Below are 17,128 nucleotides of genomic sequence, written 5' to 3' on the forward strand. Positions count from 1 at the left end.
AAAGCTGCATCTTTCGCATGACAAATGAAGCGGAATCACTTTTATCATTAGAAAAAGTTCACTACTTTTCATACACCGCTATTAATTTGAAAGTACTACGACGATTCGCAACTGCTTAGATACTTTAACGGAAAATGGAATATGATCCGAAAACGCCGCTTATTTTTCATTATTCAGCAAATATCGCCATTGTCAAAACGAAAACAAAACAAATCCCCTGGCTGGTCAAGTTTACAGGTACGGTTCTAAGAATCAGATGAGGATCCCGGGTATTCCAAGAATTTTTACCGAGCAGAGAAAATACATGCAACGAAAACATTTCCCTGATCAATTGCATCGGGATACAGGATGCAGAATTTAGAACGTGTGCAAACACCTGTACGATTGCGATTACGCAGAATAAGCTGCTAGCCAATAATGGCGCTTCGTACCGTGCGGTAACTGCGCAATTCAGATTTTGCATATGAAACGTGTCCCATCGTTTCCAGATGCAACGAAAACGGTTTTATATATTTGTGGTGAATCTATGTACCCGTAATTTACAGCTGATTTCCCAGATAATACAGGAAAACACATAAACAACATGCTAGTTAGCTTTTCGCAGTTTGAACATCTTTAGATCTCGCTTGACTTGAAGTTTGCTTGAAAGCGCTTTGTTTAGATGCGATTTGTGTTGTTATTCCTAACACCAGCGCTTTTGTTTATGTGAGGGGTGAGCAACTTCAGGCCCAGCTGCGGCATGTTTGTAAGGACCAATTTCTGGTGCACAATACGTTCCCGCTAATTTGCTTCTTTTGGTTATTTGCCAAGCTAAACCACACTGCAACATGCAATTAATCCGCGTATTGTTTGGAAACCGTTCTTGCTATTGCATTATGCTGCTCCAGCTGCTCAAAATAGCACAACATTCCCGGTCCGGCTCGGCAGTACATAGCAGGTATCACTATATGCAAGAGCGACGCTATATGGCACATAGCCGACGTTATCGGTCGCTTATGTGCGCGTTTTCCGTTGTATGTACAAGTCCGCACGCGTTTTTTCATGCACCAGCTGGTGCCCGCGCCCGACAAGTTGCCTATCCCTGGCGGTTATGATTCACTGGCATTCTGTTTTCAACAACCGAACCGACTAGAAGCAAATCCGAGCAGCCATTAGCTGGTCGTGACTTGGAACATTTTTGAAGGAAAGAATAGTGCTCTCTCATCCCAGTTTTCTGCTTCCCGGTTCGGTCGGTACATCTTAGTTCCGTTTTGTTTTTCGCTGCGGGCTGACGCAACATTTCGGCACCAGTGGCCAGCGAACGTTTCCCCATCATATAAAATACGGACAGCAACCGTGCAGCAACACTCACAGTCAGTCGGTGGTGCGCGAGTTATCCTTTTATCCAAGTTTTCAAGTGAAGTGCAGCAGTTTTGCTTAGCGGTACCGGGAGAAGTGCAATTTCGATACCTCGTTTCCGGTTTAGCCCTTTTTTTGGTGAAAGTTTGCCCAGCAAAACCAGTTCTTCTGACCCATATTTCGTTCGTTCGTTCACGAGCGACGCACCCTCCGTTGGTAACCTTGAACGCTTTCATTCGTTCCGAGAGTACGAAAGTGAAAAGACGGTTTTCGTCGATTAAGTTTGTGCAGCTGTACGCAATTCGAACATTTAACCTTCTTTTGTTCCTTCACTAAGCAAGTGAAAAGTGCTTAAAACATTCATCCAATCCACCATCACGATGAGTGAGCTTATATCGTTGAAAATTACCATCGACAACGATGCGAACTATCTGCTGTTTGGCAGCAGAATTTCCCGCAACCTCGAGGATCTGAACATGTTCTGCGTGGAGCGGTGCTCCGATTTGCTGAAGGGCGGTGGTAGTCTCCGTTACTACTGGATCGGTAAGTGGCGTTTTTGTTAGAATTTTATTGCCTGTTTTTTTGCTTTTCAAAATTCGTCACCTCCTCCACGGGGGTGTATTTTTCTGCAACGCAATATGGCGGGTGTCTCGCGCAGTTGCAGCAAACATTTTCCGGAATCGCACCAACGCGACACACACACACGCGCGCGTGTGTATCGAAGGGTTGCGTATGTGCACATCACATACGTCTCCCAGCCACATTAGGTTCCAGTTGCTGGAAATAGCTGCCGGAAGGTTGCATCCCGGGCCATTCCCGGGTCGAGATTGATTGACCTTCGAATGCAACACGACGGACGGATGTGTGATGCATTTTTCATCTCCAACCTCCCCCCTCCCCTTACAGATTCCGACGGTGATGAGATTCGACTCAGTACGGACGAAGACTACCAGAGCTTCCTGCAGGCGATGGCGACCACCAAGGCTCGGCTGTACGTTGTGAGCAAAAACGCTGGAGCTAACAATAGCAACGCTCCCATGGCAACGGACAAGGATGAGCAGGCCGAGGTCGAAGATGCGCCGATGCAAACCACCGATGCAACTGGTGCCGTTGGAACGCCATCGCGACCGGTGCACCTGGACGTGGTGTGCGACGTGTGCGACGCAGATATCGTGGGTCACCGCTACAAGTGCATGACGTGTCACGATTACGACCTGTGCATGGCATGTGAGGCGAAGTACCGCCACCGGGATCACCTGATGGTGCGCATCCCGAGGCCGATAGTGGAGCGCAGCTCCAAGTCGACCATGCACCGGTTGTTCGAAAAGTTGCGCCTGTATGCGGTCCGCGTCGTCGACGAGGAGGTGCAGGTGGTACAGGCCGCCAGCGGTGGTACCGGTGGGGCGGACGGTGTTCCAGGGAACACCGCCACCGAGGGTCGCGGCGAAAAACGCACCTCTTCTACACGCAGTGCGCATCGCAGGAAGCACAGGTTAGTAGTACATAGGCGCGCAGGATGTGTCCCTCGCACGGTTACCATGGTTACCCGTGGACGCTGCTTTTCCTCCAATCACAGCGTTGGCGACGGAGAGTTTTCCCCGGGGCGGCTCGTACATGTAAATAATGTACCAAACCCACACCAGCCCGGGCATCAGGGGCACTCGCGGGAAAGCTGGATGTTATTTGCATTTCCGCGTATTTTGCAGTGCGCATTTACAGAAGTGCGAATACATAATGGCGGAGGAGATGTTTTCCATCGTGCTGCGAGGAAGCTGGACAGTAGTGCAGCATTTTTTTTCTTCCCTCCAGCTTATTAACTTATGCATCGGCCGATAGGCCACTCGTCATGAGCATGAATGCAATTTTCAAACACAATGGGCATTTCCTCCCATTCCTGGGCCTTATCCCGGGCTTACTCGGTTGAAAGTTTGTTTCTTGTTCAATTTTGACCAACACATCAGCGCGCATCGAAGAACGAAAAAGCTAATAATTTTTTGTTTCATTTACCTTTTTTGCTCGTGCCTTTTCACACACTTCAACGATAGCACCGACGACTACCTGGTGCGCCAGCAGATTGAATCGAAATTGTACCATAGCGGGCGGAAGGCAAACGCTGCTAGTAGCGGTACAGGAGCAACAGGTGACCGTTGCTCGAAGGAGTCGAAGGAGAAACCGACGCGTACGCCCGTAACGGAATCGGCCGTCCCTCGGTTCCATCCGTTCGTGAAATCTCTCGCGGAGATGCTGTCCACGTACATGGACCCGGCGAATGTGAACGGTTCGGCCACAAGCCCTCCGAAGGCTGGTAGCCCCCCGACGGCGGCAGCAGGGCCAGCTAGCGTGATAGATCACGCCGCCTTAGCGAAGGTTGCTGCAGCAGCGGCTGCATCGGCCGCTGCCAAGGCTACGGAGGCGGCGAACTCAGCCTTTAATGCCATGCCTAGGACGGATGAGCCGAAGACCACCGCTACGCAGCCGCCTCATCAGATGTACCAGCAGCTGAGCAATCAGATTCAGCAAATGCAACAGTTGCAGCAGCAACAACAACAGCAGCAGCAGCAAGAACCTCAACAGCAGCAGCAGCAACAACAACCGCAGCAGCAGCAGCAGCCGATTTTCCCACTTCCGGCAGCATGCATACCGTTCGTAAACGTGGGCTGGCCAACCCAAGAGCATCTGATGCGTGCGAGCGAGCACGTCTCGAAACTGTTGGATCCGCTTGGCCTGAATCTAGAGATACGCCACAGTTCGACCTCCCCAGCCGGCTCGTCGTGTTCGTCTTCGAAGTCGACGACGCCGCTGGACGGCTCGAATTGTGGTGGTGAGGCGGTACCTAGCCCGCCCAAGGAGAAGCATGTGGACCAACCGACTAAAAAGGAGCAATTGACAACGGCTCCGTCGGGCGGTGCCAGGGCCGCCGAAAACCGGAGCAATCCGGTTGAAAACAAGGCGGAAAAGGAGCCACTCGTAGCTTTGACCGTTGCGCCTGGCGATGACAAGGCGCCACCGAAGAAGCTTGAACCGGCTGTTCTGCTTGACACGGATGCCGTAGCCCTTGGTCCGAAGGGTGCATCGATTGACGTGGCGACGGTCGAGGCTGACGACGATAACCACTCGCAGAACTCATCCTCCGCATCGCTGCTGACCGACGACGATCAGGATCTGTTGGACGTGGCGGAGGTGGTGGAGAAAGAGGCACCACCTGCCACGTCGGCGAAGGCCACAGCGAAGAACGAGAAAGCTTGGACGCTGATCGATCTGCCGGAGGACAACGACGCCGAGGACAATGCGTCGAATGTACCGCTGAACGCGATCGCGAAGCTGCTCGGTCATGATCTTCCGCTGGAGCCGAAACCGACGGTGGCACAGAAGGAGAAGAAAAGGGACAAGACGTCCAATGGCGCCGGCAGCGCAGTAGAGAAGCCGAAGCCGGAACTGCTGAAGACGGCGTCCTCGATCGACGAGGTGGAGTACGACAACCTGCACCGCATGATCGCCAAACACATGGAGGAGAGTCGTGCGGCGGACGAGGCGCGTGTTCAGCAGACCCGCGAGAAGAAACAGTCGTCGGCATCGTCATCCGGCCGCGGCGGGGGTAGTAGTAGTAAGCCGTCGCGCAAATCGAGCGGTTCGTCCTCGCACCAGAAGGACACGACGGTGTACAGCCACCGGCCGCACGTAAATCACGCGATCCACACGATGATGACCATGGGCTTCAGCAACTGTAACGGGTGGCTAACGCAACTGCTCGAGTCGCTCAACGGGGACATCCCGAAGGCACTCGATCTACTGCTGCAGCACCGTCAGTAAATGCGCCGGGACGCGCGCGCGTATTTTAGCAACACTTTTTATATACCTGATATACAACAAAAAAACACAAGCAACCTCATTCTAAAGATGATTCTCCATAAGAAAGTGGTATCTACTGTCGTTTGTGTAGTAGGTTAGTGGATAGATGTATGGACCCAACAACATCCATACGAAGTATGCAGACATCATTTTCCATAAGATGAGGTGTGAACTATTATAACTCGATGATCCCGCTCGCAATCCCCTTTCCTAAAAAAAACATTGATGTTATACTGCCGCAATGTGGCTTAGAGACAATTGCTTGCATTGCGCTTGAAGAAACCTATAACATGTTCTTAGTAATCCAGGGTGCACTAGAATTAAGAATAATACATCCCATGGTCACATAAATGTTTTGTCACGGTAGAAGGCTCGTATTTAGAACGATAATAAAAACAAAAGTTGTATCCGGTTAGAACCGGATCGGCACCAAAAAACAAACCGCTTGCAAAAATGCACTCTCGAAAGAAAGGGGGGATTTTTCCGCACATTGAGGACAAGCTTATCCGGGAGTTATCCTGTCATCTCTTCCCTTGGAAATGCTATTAATTGCCATCACTCTGGAGGACTTATTTGATTCATCTTTTTTTTTTTATTATTTTGCTGCTTGTTGCTCTATTTTTTTTGTTCTTTGTTTTCTTTTCTGTTTCCTCCTAACTTCACCATACATTCCAACTCAACGCTCGGATTCTGTTTTGTTGTTTCCAACCCTCTTGCAATAGAGTGCATTTTTCCTTGCTCCCATCTTCTTATCTCTCCGTGCGCGTGGATCTCTCTTGTGTTTCATTTCTGTGCTACTGCTCCTAGAAGAAAATGTTTGTTTTTTGTTTGTTTGTTTGTGTTGTGTGGCATACTTTCTTTGTTTTGTTTGTTTCACACGCGACGTCCCCGCACGGGACGATTGCACGGAGAGCTAAGAGTCAAAAGGACAACTTAAGATCCACATTCACTCTCACTCGCGCACAACACACCACACACCTCCTTACTACATTCTTAAGGATTACTAAAAAAAATGAAGAAGAAAACACACATCATCCTTTCCTAACAGGACAACGGGGCACACGCACACTCAATAGACACACACACACACACACATTCGCTCGGTTTCTCTTTCGTTCTCTCTCGGTTTATGCTATGTGCACGCCGGACGAAGTTCTTCCCAAAACCTGAAGGGTACCCCGTCCGGAGACGTGGGAGTGTCCTTCTTCCCGGCAAACGTGTGTCCCCCTCGCTGCAGCTACGCTAAATTCCTTACACTACGAAAGGGGAGAGACCGTTGTATACTACGCTATAGTGCCTCTATCCGTTTATTCTTCCGGTCGTCTATCGTTTTATTTGCGCTCCAGCCACACAAGAATATTTTCAAAAAAAAAAACTAAAAGCAAAAAAAAACCTCCGAGGAGAAGAGGTTGATGCGCATCTTTAGACGGCTGCTAATGGTGCACTTCTAAATGGATTCGTTTTTCGATTCGACTCCGCAAAACCGTGAGACATCGTTTGTTGTCTAATCCTTTTATTCCTTAACTCAACGGGTGATCTGAAAACTGCAAAAATTGTGTGTCAAAATTATCAATAACAACAACGGTGTATTTTAAACGTGCTTTCAACAGCGCTCCCTAAATGGGAAAATAAGCAAATGATAAAGATTTTTAGGATACTTATATGAACAAAAAAAAACCTCATTGCAACGCTATTGCAATGATCGAAAGCATATACGCGCGCAAAACGTTCAAAGTTCATGAGGGGACAATGACAAATGGATTCCTTTCCCAATCGCGGGGCACCAAGGACTCTGTGTAGCTTTTAGATTTACAAATTTATTTACAAGCGCTGTATGTGCTCACGGCGTCGATTGCTTCTCTAAATGAGGGAGGAAGGGTTGTTGATGCCGTATCCACCGGCGTGTTGCGATCGAAAATTATTTGAAGATTTCATGTTAAACTACCAAGCAATACGCGCGGGTGCGTGTGTTTTTCATCTCATTTTATATGTTCGTATTTCACCGAGGCTGCATGTTTTGTGTGACACTTTTCGGGCGAACTTTTGGTCGCTTATTGTCCTCAGAGGGTGGAAAAAGACCACTTAGGGCGAAAGCAAAAATTCAACTACTCACAAAAAAAAAGAAAACCAAAACCGAATCCTTCCTAATGCCTATCGCTTTTCGCTGGCGGCTCTGGCGAATAATGATGTCCCAGGCAACACCGTGGCACACCTGATCGGTACCATAGGCGACAATTTCGATCGGTATAGTAACCAGGGTGGCTTATAAGAAGTGGCAACCATCATTTTGATGTGCGTCGTCTATCAGCCCTGGGACGACATAGAGTAATTTAATGCTTTTACGCTTTCTTCTCCTTTCAGTGTTACTTCTTCTCGGCTCGAGGTTTTTTTTTCGATAGGATGACTTTCGTTAAACAATGCGTGCACATACACACACATACGCACGATCCTTGCCGGGCACGGATGCCATATTATAAGACTCCACTGGCCGTTCATGCACCAGCATTCGCGCACGTACGTACCTACACACACACGCACACATTCTTACACACACTAGAAGTTTACGCGTGCGCGCACACAAACACATACATACAAACACTCGCTCTAGCGTCACAGTAGAAGGTCCTTCCGGTGGATGACGTACAAGGGCGGAGGTTGATGCATCTCCAATCCAACGAAAGGGAGAAGAAAAAAAACTTAAATACTACGCGCATACATGTGCTCTCGCTCTCTCACATATTATCCCTGTTAGTAGTGCTCTCCATCGTCGTCATCGTAACATGCGCTATGTCGATGTTCGTCTTACATCTACGCTTCCTCGTACGTGCCCTAACGGCCGCCACCGCACACCCTCCCGTACGGCCAGTCATCCTTTTTCCTTCCTCCTCAAAAACGCACATCCGACTCTTCCTTTTGGGCCACCTTCCTCGTGCAACGGCACACACACCCACACGTACGCTCCAACAACGGGGAACCGGCAAATTCTTGTCTCCACAGGTTCACTTTTGTTTTTTGCTTTGCGCAGCGCGCGCCTATGAAGATGATGGTTGCTGTTCGAGAATCCGGGTTTTAGCTCCGGAGACCTCCCAAATGGCCAATTTGCTGCGCCAAGCCACAGATCTCTTACCAACTATCGTTGTACAAGGACGAGTGAGAATGATAACATGTTGCTTGTTTCACGTTCGCAGGAAGTGTTTGTCCTTGCCGCGCGCTCTCCGTCTCTCTCTCTCTTCCCCTTTTACAAACACATCCCACTCGTGGCCTATTCATCCTGCATGTCCTCCGGCATCTCGTGCGGATTAATCATGCCCGGTACGGTCATGAGCATGCGCCGCTTCTCTTCCTGTATTTTTTTCAGCTCATTTTCTCGCTCTTCCAGGTACAAGTCGGAATCGTCTTCACCGGTCACTTCCTGCCAGGGGGGGGGGGACAGAAAAACGAGACATTTAAAAATCTGCCAATGTAGGCGGTAACAATTATACTAGATCAGAGGATAAAACCATCACCCAGTACAGTACCTTGATTTGAATGAGGAAATCCCGTAAATGCTCCTTAAATGCGTGTACATCTTGGTCGAGGTTGAACAAGCCAGTAACGAAGATCTTGATCTGGTTGCCGGTCAGATGGCTGAAGGCGGACTTGAGCAGCATCGCCACGTACTCCTGGATGTTAAGCACGTTGTCGTCCGAGGGTCCGAGCTTCACTGTGATGCGGCCCGCCTCGACAAGCGAGAACATGTACGCTAGAATTGTCGCGTGATTCTGCAGACTGGCCGTGTGCGACGTGTCCGTCACGACGGAGAAGATCTGCATCAGGATATCGGTGTAGTACGTCTGGTAGAAGCTCTGCGCTGCCTGCGGGTGCTGTTCAAGATTTTGGAGCATCTGCCGAGAACAAGAGGATGGATGAACATCAAATAAAAAGCTCTCCTCGTGCACAGTCACACAGCTCAAAACATACCTGCATCAAAATGTTCAACCCAGTATCGGCCACATTTCGCATCGTGTGCTTGAACGCCCACACGATCGAATCGAAGACGAGCTTGAACTGTTCGGGCGGAATGCTAAGGAACGCTTTGAAGCAGTGCATGTTGACCGCTTGCAGCAGCTCGTAGAAGTTGGTACGGTGCTGCGGGTAGTCCTCGAAGTTCTTGTTGATCATATCGAGGGTGCAATCGAACAGCGCGTCAAAGATTTTCGGAATCTCCGGCGTAATGACGGCCTGCAGTCGGTTCACGATCGATGCCATGGTGCTCAGCACCAGCGGTTCCCTGGCATTTGGAACTTTCGTGCGCTAGTACACCAGAAAGATGGGCAACAAAAGAAGCATCGTGTTAAAGTTCGGCACGGAACATACAAACCACTCCTCTCTTGGCAGCGGAACTCACCTGATAGTCGAACAACACCGCCTCCAAGAGCGGCGGAATGAAGTTGTCCATCACCATTTGCGGATCGCTCGACTTCCACACCCACTCGGAAATGAGCGTCAGCGTTTCCTTCTTCACGACGTGCATCGCCTTGATGAGCGGCTGGTTGTTGATAGCGAGCCCATTGAGCGAGATGGCTTGCGTGATATTTTCGGACATGATCTTGTACACATTCAGCATGTCGAGATAGATGCGCCCGAGCTGGGACACGTACGAATGACCCAACGCTTTGCAGGCGCGCACGTTCGTCTTAAGTATGCTGCCGAGCTGCTTCACTGCGCCCATCTCCTTCAGGATGTCCACGTTCTTGGTTGCTTGTGAGATGATATCGTCCCAAACCTAGCACGGTATCGAGAGAAAAATTCGTTAACGGAAGATCCGGATGCGTTATATCCCCTTTGCTAGACGACGTTACCTGATTTGGCAGCATCATATACTTTTCGATCAGAATATCTTGCTGCACCTGATCTGCTTGAGCGGATATCATGTAACCGACGGCTTCGTAGAATGTATGAACCTACGGAGGAAGAGAAGGAAACATTTTATAACCTAGTTAGAGCGTCAATTATCACCGAGACACCACATTTTCGCGGCTCGTGCCCACTTACCTGCTGCGGTTGTAGATCGCAGATTATACTGCTCATCGTCGCCAGGATCTCCTCGATGAAGCTGCAGGATTCGTTCGGTTGCAGCAGCACGAAATGTCGCCGGCACTTGAGCGCAATCTTGATGAATGTATCACAGGCCATATCCTGTACGCCGTCGTGCGTTTCGTGCATGAACTCGAACAGCTTGTTGACGACCGTCTTGAGGAACTTCCAGTGCGCCCGCAAAAAGCGTGGATACTGACCAACGACGTACATGATGTTGGACGCAATGATCGCCTTGTTATCTTTGCCTATTCACAGGGAAGAGCAGCAACCGGTGAGTCGTAACAGCAAACAAACGAACGCCACATTGCCGGCGGCTACTTACCTTTCTTGTGCTCGCACAATCCCAGCAGCTCCTTGATAACGGTCACCAGGAAGCGCTTCTCGTCATCCTCAAAGAACGCGCCCGAGATGGAGCCAATCGCCCAGCACAGCGTGTTTAGGTTCTTCCACGAGAACTCGGTCCCGTTCACTTGGTTGTTCAGCTTGTCCGTCATGATGCGCTCGGTGTCGCCATAGTCGAGATGCGTCAGGTAGACCAACGTTTCGCGCATATTCTTGTACAGGTTAATACTATTCGTGTCCTTCATGAACTCGCGCACCACCTCGCCGTTTTCGTTCTCCACCACCAGCACCTCCTCGGGTTTGGCCATGCGCGAGATCATGATGTAGCGCACCTTCGACAGGATCTTGTGGTAGAAGGTGCGCCGCTGGTTCGAGGTGTGCGTCTCCTTGTACAGTTCGCACGTCAGGCTGTTCCAGTACTCGAGGCAGATCTTGAAGATCTCCACATCCTCGACCTCGGAGATCAACACCAGGTAGTCGAGCGCCTTCAGCACCACCTCCATCGTGTCGCGCTTCTCGACGAGCGTCGCGTGTACGCGCAGGAATGTGCACAAGAACATGGCCAGGTTCTGCACGAAGCACTGCTCGTCGTCCGACCCGCTCATGTAGACCTGGTTCATGTTCGTGTTGAGCGGTATCATCGAGGCAAACTGCTCCATCGTTTGCTTGAATAAGGCAATGAACACGTGGTCGTAGTTCGACAGCTGCAGGCTCGCGATCTCGGACAGGCACATGATCGTGATGTTGCGGAACATCGGTATAGTCAGGAAGCGGCCCACCAGCATGTCGATCAGCTTCGTCTCGAAAATGTAACCGAGCGGGATCCAGTTGAGAAACTTCAGCAGCGTTTGCAGCGTCGCCGAGATGAGCGGTGCGTTCAGCGAGTTCTCCAGCACGAACGAGCAGAGCGTGAAGACCTGCGCAAACTCCGAGCACATGGTGTCCTTAAGATGCTTCGCCTTCGTTTGCGTGATCTGGCCGGAGCAAAAATCGAACACCTCCTCGCTCAGCAGTTTCAGTATGATCATGTTGTTCTGGCACAGCGTCTCGTTTGTCTTGGACGCACCCACGATGTCGCTGATGAACGTTTCCCAGTTGTTTGGCCACTCGCGCTTCAGTATCTGCACCAGGATGATGTTCAGCTTGTTCAGGTACACCTTGTTGGTTTCCATCATCGCCGGATCCTGCGATGTCTTGATGATCAGCCCCACCACGTACTTCTTGATGCCCTCGCACTGGTTGCGGGGCAGGATTTTCCAGCGCGTCTTGATCACCTCCTCGAGGATCTGGAGAGCGTAGAACTTCGTCTGCTGGTTCTGGGAAAACTCCAGTATGCTGTCCACGCGCGTCCACGCATCCGGGTGTTCCTTCAGTGTCGTCAGAACCGTCTGTGCGAGCCGCAGCTGCTCACCGGTGCTATTGTACAGGCACGACACTATGTTATCCAGCAAATCGATGTCGAGCTTTTTCGAGAAATCCAGCAGCTGGTTCGCCTCCTCGAGGCGTATCATCGGGAGAGCCATCGTTGTTCGCTTTCGATCACCCTTGGCGCTGTGGTGGGGACGAATACGGTCTCCTCTCTCCTCGTTGTCTTTCTGTACCGTTGGTTTCGAGATCGAACAGTTACGCCACTTGGTGGTCCTTCAAATACTCCAACAGCACGTTCTCACACACGACGTTGAACACTTCGTTGCATGCATACAACACACCAACGTTCTTAGGAAACGTTGCGTATTTACTCGTTCACTCCCTCACTCTCTCTCTCCTCGTACACTCGATGGTCCCGTTCACGGCTGTTGCCTGTCCAAGCCGGCCGATGCGAGAAAAAAAAGAAAGAAAAGGTTTTAGAATTGGAAAAGTATGATTTTTTTCTACGGTGTACTAAGAAATCTACTACACATCATCCACGTGCTCACGCACTCGCCTTAGAACCTCTTCATACATAAATCAAAGGACATTCGTCTCTGCAAAACGTGCACCCCCTTTTCCCATTCTCTCCATTCGTCACTCGCTTTCGCGCACTCACACATTCAAAAACCAGCTGAGGGATGGTTGATTCGATTGCCCATTCGATGATGTCGTTGGTTACGCATTCATCCTTCGATAAGACCGCGGGCTTCGTCCTACCGCTCGAATCAGGACGGGGCTATCAATCTATCGCTGCGATGGGTGGTTGTTGGTTGAAAGGATGCGAAGATTGGGGGTCTCTAGCTAACAGAGACAGAGGAGCATTAATGTTTGCAGTACATAAGTAGCCGCTACAGGGGTTGAGAGGTTGTGAGTCCTCCGGAAGCATAGTTAAATGCAAACGAATAAAAGAGATAAAGCGATCAAGAAGCAATCTCGCAGGATAAGCGAGAGGATATCGTGTGACATGCCAAACATTCGTAACCGTATGGACACTCACAGCTAATTAATTCGAGCATATGATTTGGGATTCGTTAAGCGTTAAATTTTGTAGTTGCTTTATAAGAGCATATGCACGCGGATGCGATTTGTTCGCCCATTGCTCCGGCAAGTATGCTCTTTTTAATGCAACAAGCAACTCTAAATAGATCGAATGCTTCGAACAGAGCAGTCTAGGCGCAGTTGTCTTTGCAAGCTGCCATATTAGAGCATAAAGCAGAGGCTGACAATTAGATTGTGCGAAAGAAACATTAAGGCTTTAAATACCGTACCCTGAAAACTCACGCGCACACGTTCGCACTATCTCTCATGACTCACACACTCTGTGCTCTCCTTTTCGCCTAAACGAAGTCACTAATCAAGGATACGGGCGAGCGCTGGGGGATGGTTTTAGCATTTACTTTCGTTGTCCTCTGTTGCACCGCAGTAGCTTATCCCTTTCCAATATGTTCCTTCAGCCGCAAGAGGTTCGGAGATTTCAGGATTCCATTTCGCAGGCATACACACACATGCATACACGCATACAGATCGGCGCTGAGCAAAACAAAAATGGTAGAGTAAGATACGGGCGATGCAGCAGGATAATATTGCAATCCGTTTCTTCCCGTTCGCGCACGAATAGATTACATACATTCGCACAATCTCGCTCAACCATACACATACACAGCTTACGGTAGACGCATTCCTCGCGCAACGTGCATTCATATGGGGTGCTGCAGATGCGGTGTTACACTCAACTCACTCATTCACACAAGGCCGAGGTCACAACAGTCGGCCGGGGAAAGGATGATATCAAGGTGTGTGCGCTCGGGGCAATCGAAGACGAAGTACCAAATGATTGTGGGCGATTTCCTTCGCAAAACAACCGCGGGAAGCGCGCACGGCACCCAGGGTGATGGAAAAGGATATATATGTTGTCGCGCCGTTCCTTCGCTCCAAGGATGCACTTCGATTGCGCCTTTGTATTTTCGACCGTTTCGCGCTGGGGGTAAAGTTGATAACACACTTCAGCAGCACCGGTGACAGCTGATCGTCGTATCGCCGAAAAAGCGTTTAACGCTCTTCTAGCAACGGTTTGCTTTGGTTGTTACGTTTCTTCCTTCAGTTGTCTGTTGTTTCCTCGGTTAACTCGATAACGCATCCACATTCAACAATCCTAAAATGGGATGAAGAAAACAAAAGAAAATAATAAAACGATTAATGGTATTATCGATTGAGTTGTCTCCGAACCGGAAGGTTGTTAGGAGCGGCCATGCCAAGAATGATGTTGAAGGTGTGATCTGCTGCGTGCCAAAGGATGTTTACCACGGTAGTGAATAACCTATCTTTCGCTCTTTCGGATCCAGGGTAAGGACGTTTACATCTAATAATGGAACGAAGCTGAAGAAGATCACGCACACGTGACGACACGTAACAAACTGATGAATGGCACGAATTCTTAATTCGGCTCCCTAACAGCAAATGAATAGAACCAAACTGCCCCATCACCTTACTGACATACTTCGCGTGACCCCGGAAAAGAGCATAAGCAAGGACATAACTCAGTTCTATAGCGTAACGGTCGGTTATCCTTAGACGTCATCTTTCTTTTGACATTTAATATTAAAGACAATTTTGTGCCAACAACTCAGTGCACAAAGTGAACTAGTCTTTTCTGTTACCAAATGCCTTTTGGGCAAATCGACAAAGGTACTACCCCTCCTGTGTAACACCTTCCCCCTTTGCCTTTAATGATAAAAGTTCACGCTCCTCGGTCCATAGTCTATTGTTTACAGAAATCAACCGATAAATAACCGAGGTGTTTGTGGTCTCTAAACGCATCACCGCTGGCTGCACTTGTTTATACGGACAGTGTTAGTAATCGCTGGGTATTTCCTAACCCGCGCATTAGCCCGACCGTCCTCTTTACCTTCCTCCCGATACACACTTGCACCACCCCTGCACCCCGTATGTAATTTTGCACGGCCCACACCCCGTCAGCCCGCGGATAAAGAAACGAATCTGATTCATGCGCACCGCCACCCACTATCAAAGCCCCGTGTAAATAACCTCCAACTGAGGCACCCAAACCCCCCCCCCCATCCTCCTCGCAATCTCATCCATATCTCGTCCATGTCGTGCCTCTCCACGACTGACGTCATCGCCAAAGAAACAATAAACAAAACTTTTACGCTCACCAATGGGCACCCGGGAAAAAAAACTGCGACAAAAAGGAAGTCCTGCAGGAGTTAGTGCGGTTGTGTGCTTGTACGAGGAACGACGAGCACACAAAACTTTGAAGAACGCGACACCGGAAGGATGCCACCGGTGGCGAGTGGAACGCTACACTTCCTTCCGATCTAGCACACGAACGCTGTAGTGTAAACTCCGACAAAGCGAGCGAGATCGTTACTTGGAACAAACCCGATGACGCTAGGAAGGTGGTGTTGTATTTCAATGGTCGTAGTGGGCTGGTTTTTTTTGTTACGGCGTCATTAGCAACCGGGGAATCGCGGGTTTAGAACGCGTCGTCCAGGTTCCTCCACCGGAATAATATGCGCTGCCGCTTGCGAGAATAGCGACGGCGGAGGACCATGGGTTTAGAAGACAAAACTCTAAAACAGACTCGAACATGTTCGGACAGAGCCGTTCCGCGTCTTTACGAAACCATTGCTTTTTCTCTCTATCTCGCTCACATGTTGCCGCTGGATGCGTATGTTACATGTCTTATTACAGAGCCTGCACACTGTTACTGTTTAATCTTTCCCCTTTGCCATTAGTTATTTTTATTTGGCAATTACACGCCGTTTCCATTACCTGTTTGGCCTTTTCAATCGCACTCTGCTCACCCACACGGGGGAGCTGCTGCTGGCTGTTTGTCGTGCAATGACATGGAACGGAACAGTTTGGAGGGAAAATAGCATATATTTAGCTACCGAGCATTGGACTGGTGCTGCAAGCAGGCGCACGTTTTAATTTGCGTTCAAAGCAGCCCAAGCTGGACATTCGCAGTTCAAGGTCACGGTAGGTATAGAAAAATCACCATGAGAGAAAGGAAGCGGGTTAAGTGGGCAACGCAAACAAAAAAAGGGAAACTTGAAACAAATCGATGGCCAGTGTTAGCGTAATGGTAATGATGGGGATAAAAATGATAATGGTGTAACAGAAACAACATCCCCCTATCCCTCGTTTGCACGCGTCACACGCAATCATAAAACAAACGTTAAATGATAATAGATAAGCGCGAACGCTCGGAGAAGGATAAAACATCGAGCCCAAAAGCCAACGTGTGTGTGACCCACCGCCGCCGTCGCTCATCGTTCCCGTTTCGTGAAAAAATAAAACAAACACCGAAATCCAAAGGGAAATGCGATGCAATGGAAATGAGAAAAGAAAGGGGGTGCTGCACACACAGCTACGCGAGAACTGGTGGCGTACGGTTATAACGTCGGAATGCGTGCTCCCTGTGGTTCTCGTATGTAATGCTGCTGGAAAAATTCCCGGTCCGATCATGCTGCAAAGCGGCGTGGACCGGGAAAAGTCGAAAAGGCACAGTAGAACCACACATAAACATGGCCGGTGGAGAGAAAGGCGAAAAACAACATATAGAGCTCGGGCGCGCAGTTGGCGAAGGATTGAAAAGCGGAAGAAGCACATAAACCAGCCGGACGCGCGCGCGCACGAGAGGGAGAGAGAGATCCAGATCGTTTTAAAACAACAGTATCCATCCTTCGACGGAATCCTCCTCCATGGACAGCAACAGAGAGCCCCCGTGCACAACACAACACAGGGCGAGAAACAAAATGTGTGCACATCGAGAATGAAATGCCAGAAACAAACAACAATAACAAAAAAAAGACCCCGCCTAAAACAGTATTGGTGAACGGTTTCGCGCCGTTCGCCATGGGCGAGAGCAGCATAAGCTCTAAAATTGCGCGCCTCAGCAGCAGCATACACCATCATCATCATCATCATTAACAGCATCATCAAGCAAGCCGTTGTTGGTCTTCTCTGGTGTTTCGAAAACATTCAACTGGAGATGGAGAGACCCCCCCACACACACACAGACCTCACACGGTAGCGCGCAGCATAAATTCGCATGCACGGACAGAGGACGTCATCGAGGACGACGCTC

General features: G+C 49.6%; 2 protein-coding genes across 2 annotated transcripts; one reads left to right on the forward strand and one right to left on the reverse strand.

Moving 5' to 3' along the window:
- The first annotated feature begins 1,124 nt into the window (after positions 1-1,124).
- On the forward strand, positions 1,125-5,706 carry LOC128726516 (protein ref(2)P-like). Its single transcript, XM_053820331.1, has 3 exons — positions 1,125-1,881; positions 2,245-2,830; positions 3,384-5,706. The coding sequence occupies exons 1-3, from the start codon at positions 1,719-1,721 to the stop codon at positions 5,146-5,148; spliced, it is 2,514 nt and encodes an 837-aa protein (XP_053676306.1). The 5' UTR covers positions 1,125-1,718; the 3' UTR covers positions 5,149-5,706.
- A 40-nt stretch (positions 5,707-5,746) lies between these two features.
- LOC128726515 (exportin-1) lies at positions 5,747-12,753 on the reverse strand. Its single transcript, XM_053820329.1, has 8 exons — positions 12,635-12,753; positions 10,589-12,408; positions 10,222-10,511; positions 10,029-10,130; positions 9,575-9,952; positions 9,148-9,480; positions 8,706-9,071; positions 5,747-8,599 (listed from the first exon to the last, which is right to left on the reverse strand). The coding sequence occupies exons 2-8, from the start codon at positions 12,129-12,131 to the stop codon at positions 8,450-8,452; spliced, it is 3,162 nt and encodes a 1,053-aa protein (XP_053676304.1). The 5' UTR covers positions 12,132-12,408; positions 12,635-12,753; the 3' UTR covers positions 5,747-8,449.
- Between the last annotated feature and the right edge of the window lie 4,375 nt (positions 12,754-17,128).

Source organism: Anopheles nili, chromosome 3 (genome assembly GCF_943737925.1).
Source record: "Anopheles nili chromosome 3, idAnoNiliSN_F5_01, whole genome shotgun sequence".
Classification (NCBI taxonomy): Eukaryota; Metazoa; Arthropoda; class Insecta; order Diptera; family Culicidae; genus Anopheles; species Anopheles nili.

Excerpts from the sequence above, each read along its gene's own strand:
- LOC128726516 (XM_053820331.1), top strand. The coding sequence starts at position 1,719 with ATGAGTGAGCTTATATCGTTGAAAATTACCATCGACAACGATGCGAAC. Across the intron at positions 1,882-2,244 it reads TCTCCGTTACTACTGGATCG|ATTCCGACGGTGATGAGATT; the intron begins GTAAGTGGCGTT and ends CTCCCCTTACAG. Across the intron at positions 2,831-3,383 it reads GCGCATCGCAGGAAGCACAG|CACCGACGACTACCTGGTGC; the intron begins GTTAGTAGTACA and ends CTTCAACGATAG.
- LOC128726515 (XM_053820329.1), bottom strand. The coding sequence starts at position 12,131 with ATGGCTCTCCCGATGATACGCCTCGAGGAGGCGAACCAGCTGCTGGAT. Across the intron at positions 10,512-10,588 it reads ATTGTGCGAGCACAAGAAAG|GCAAAGATAACAAGGCGATC; the intron begins GTAAGTAGCCGC and ends CCCTGTGAATAG. Across the intron at positions 8,600-8,705 it reads ATTTCCTCATTCAAATCAAG|GAAGTGACCGGTGAAGACGA; the intron begins GTACTGTACTGG and ends CCCCCCTGGCAG.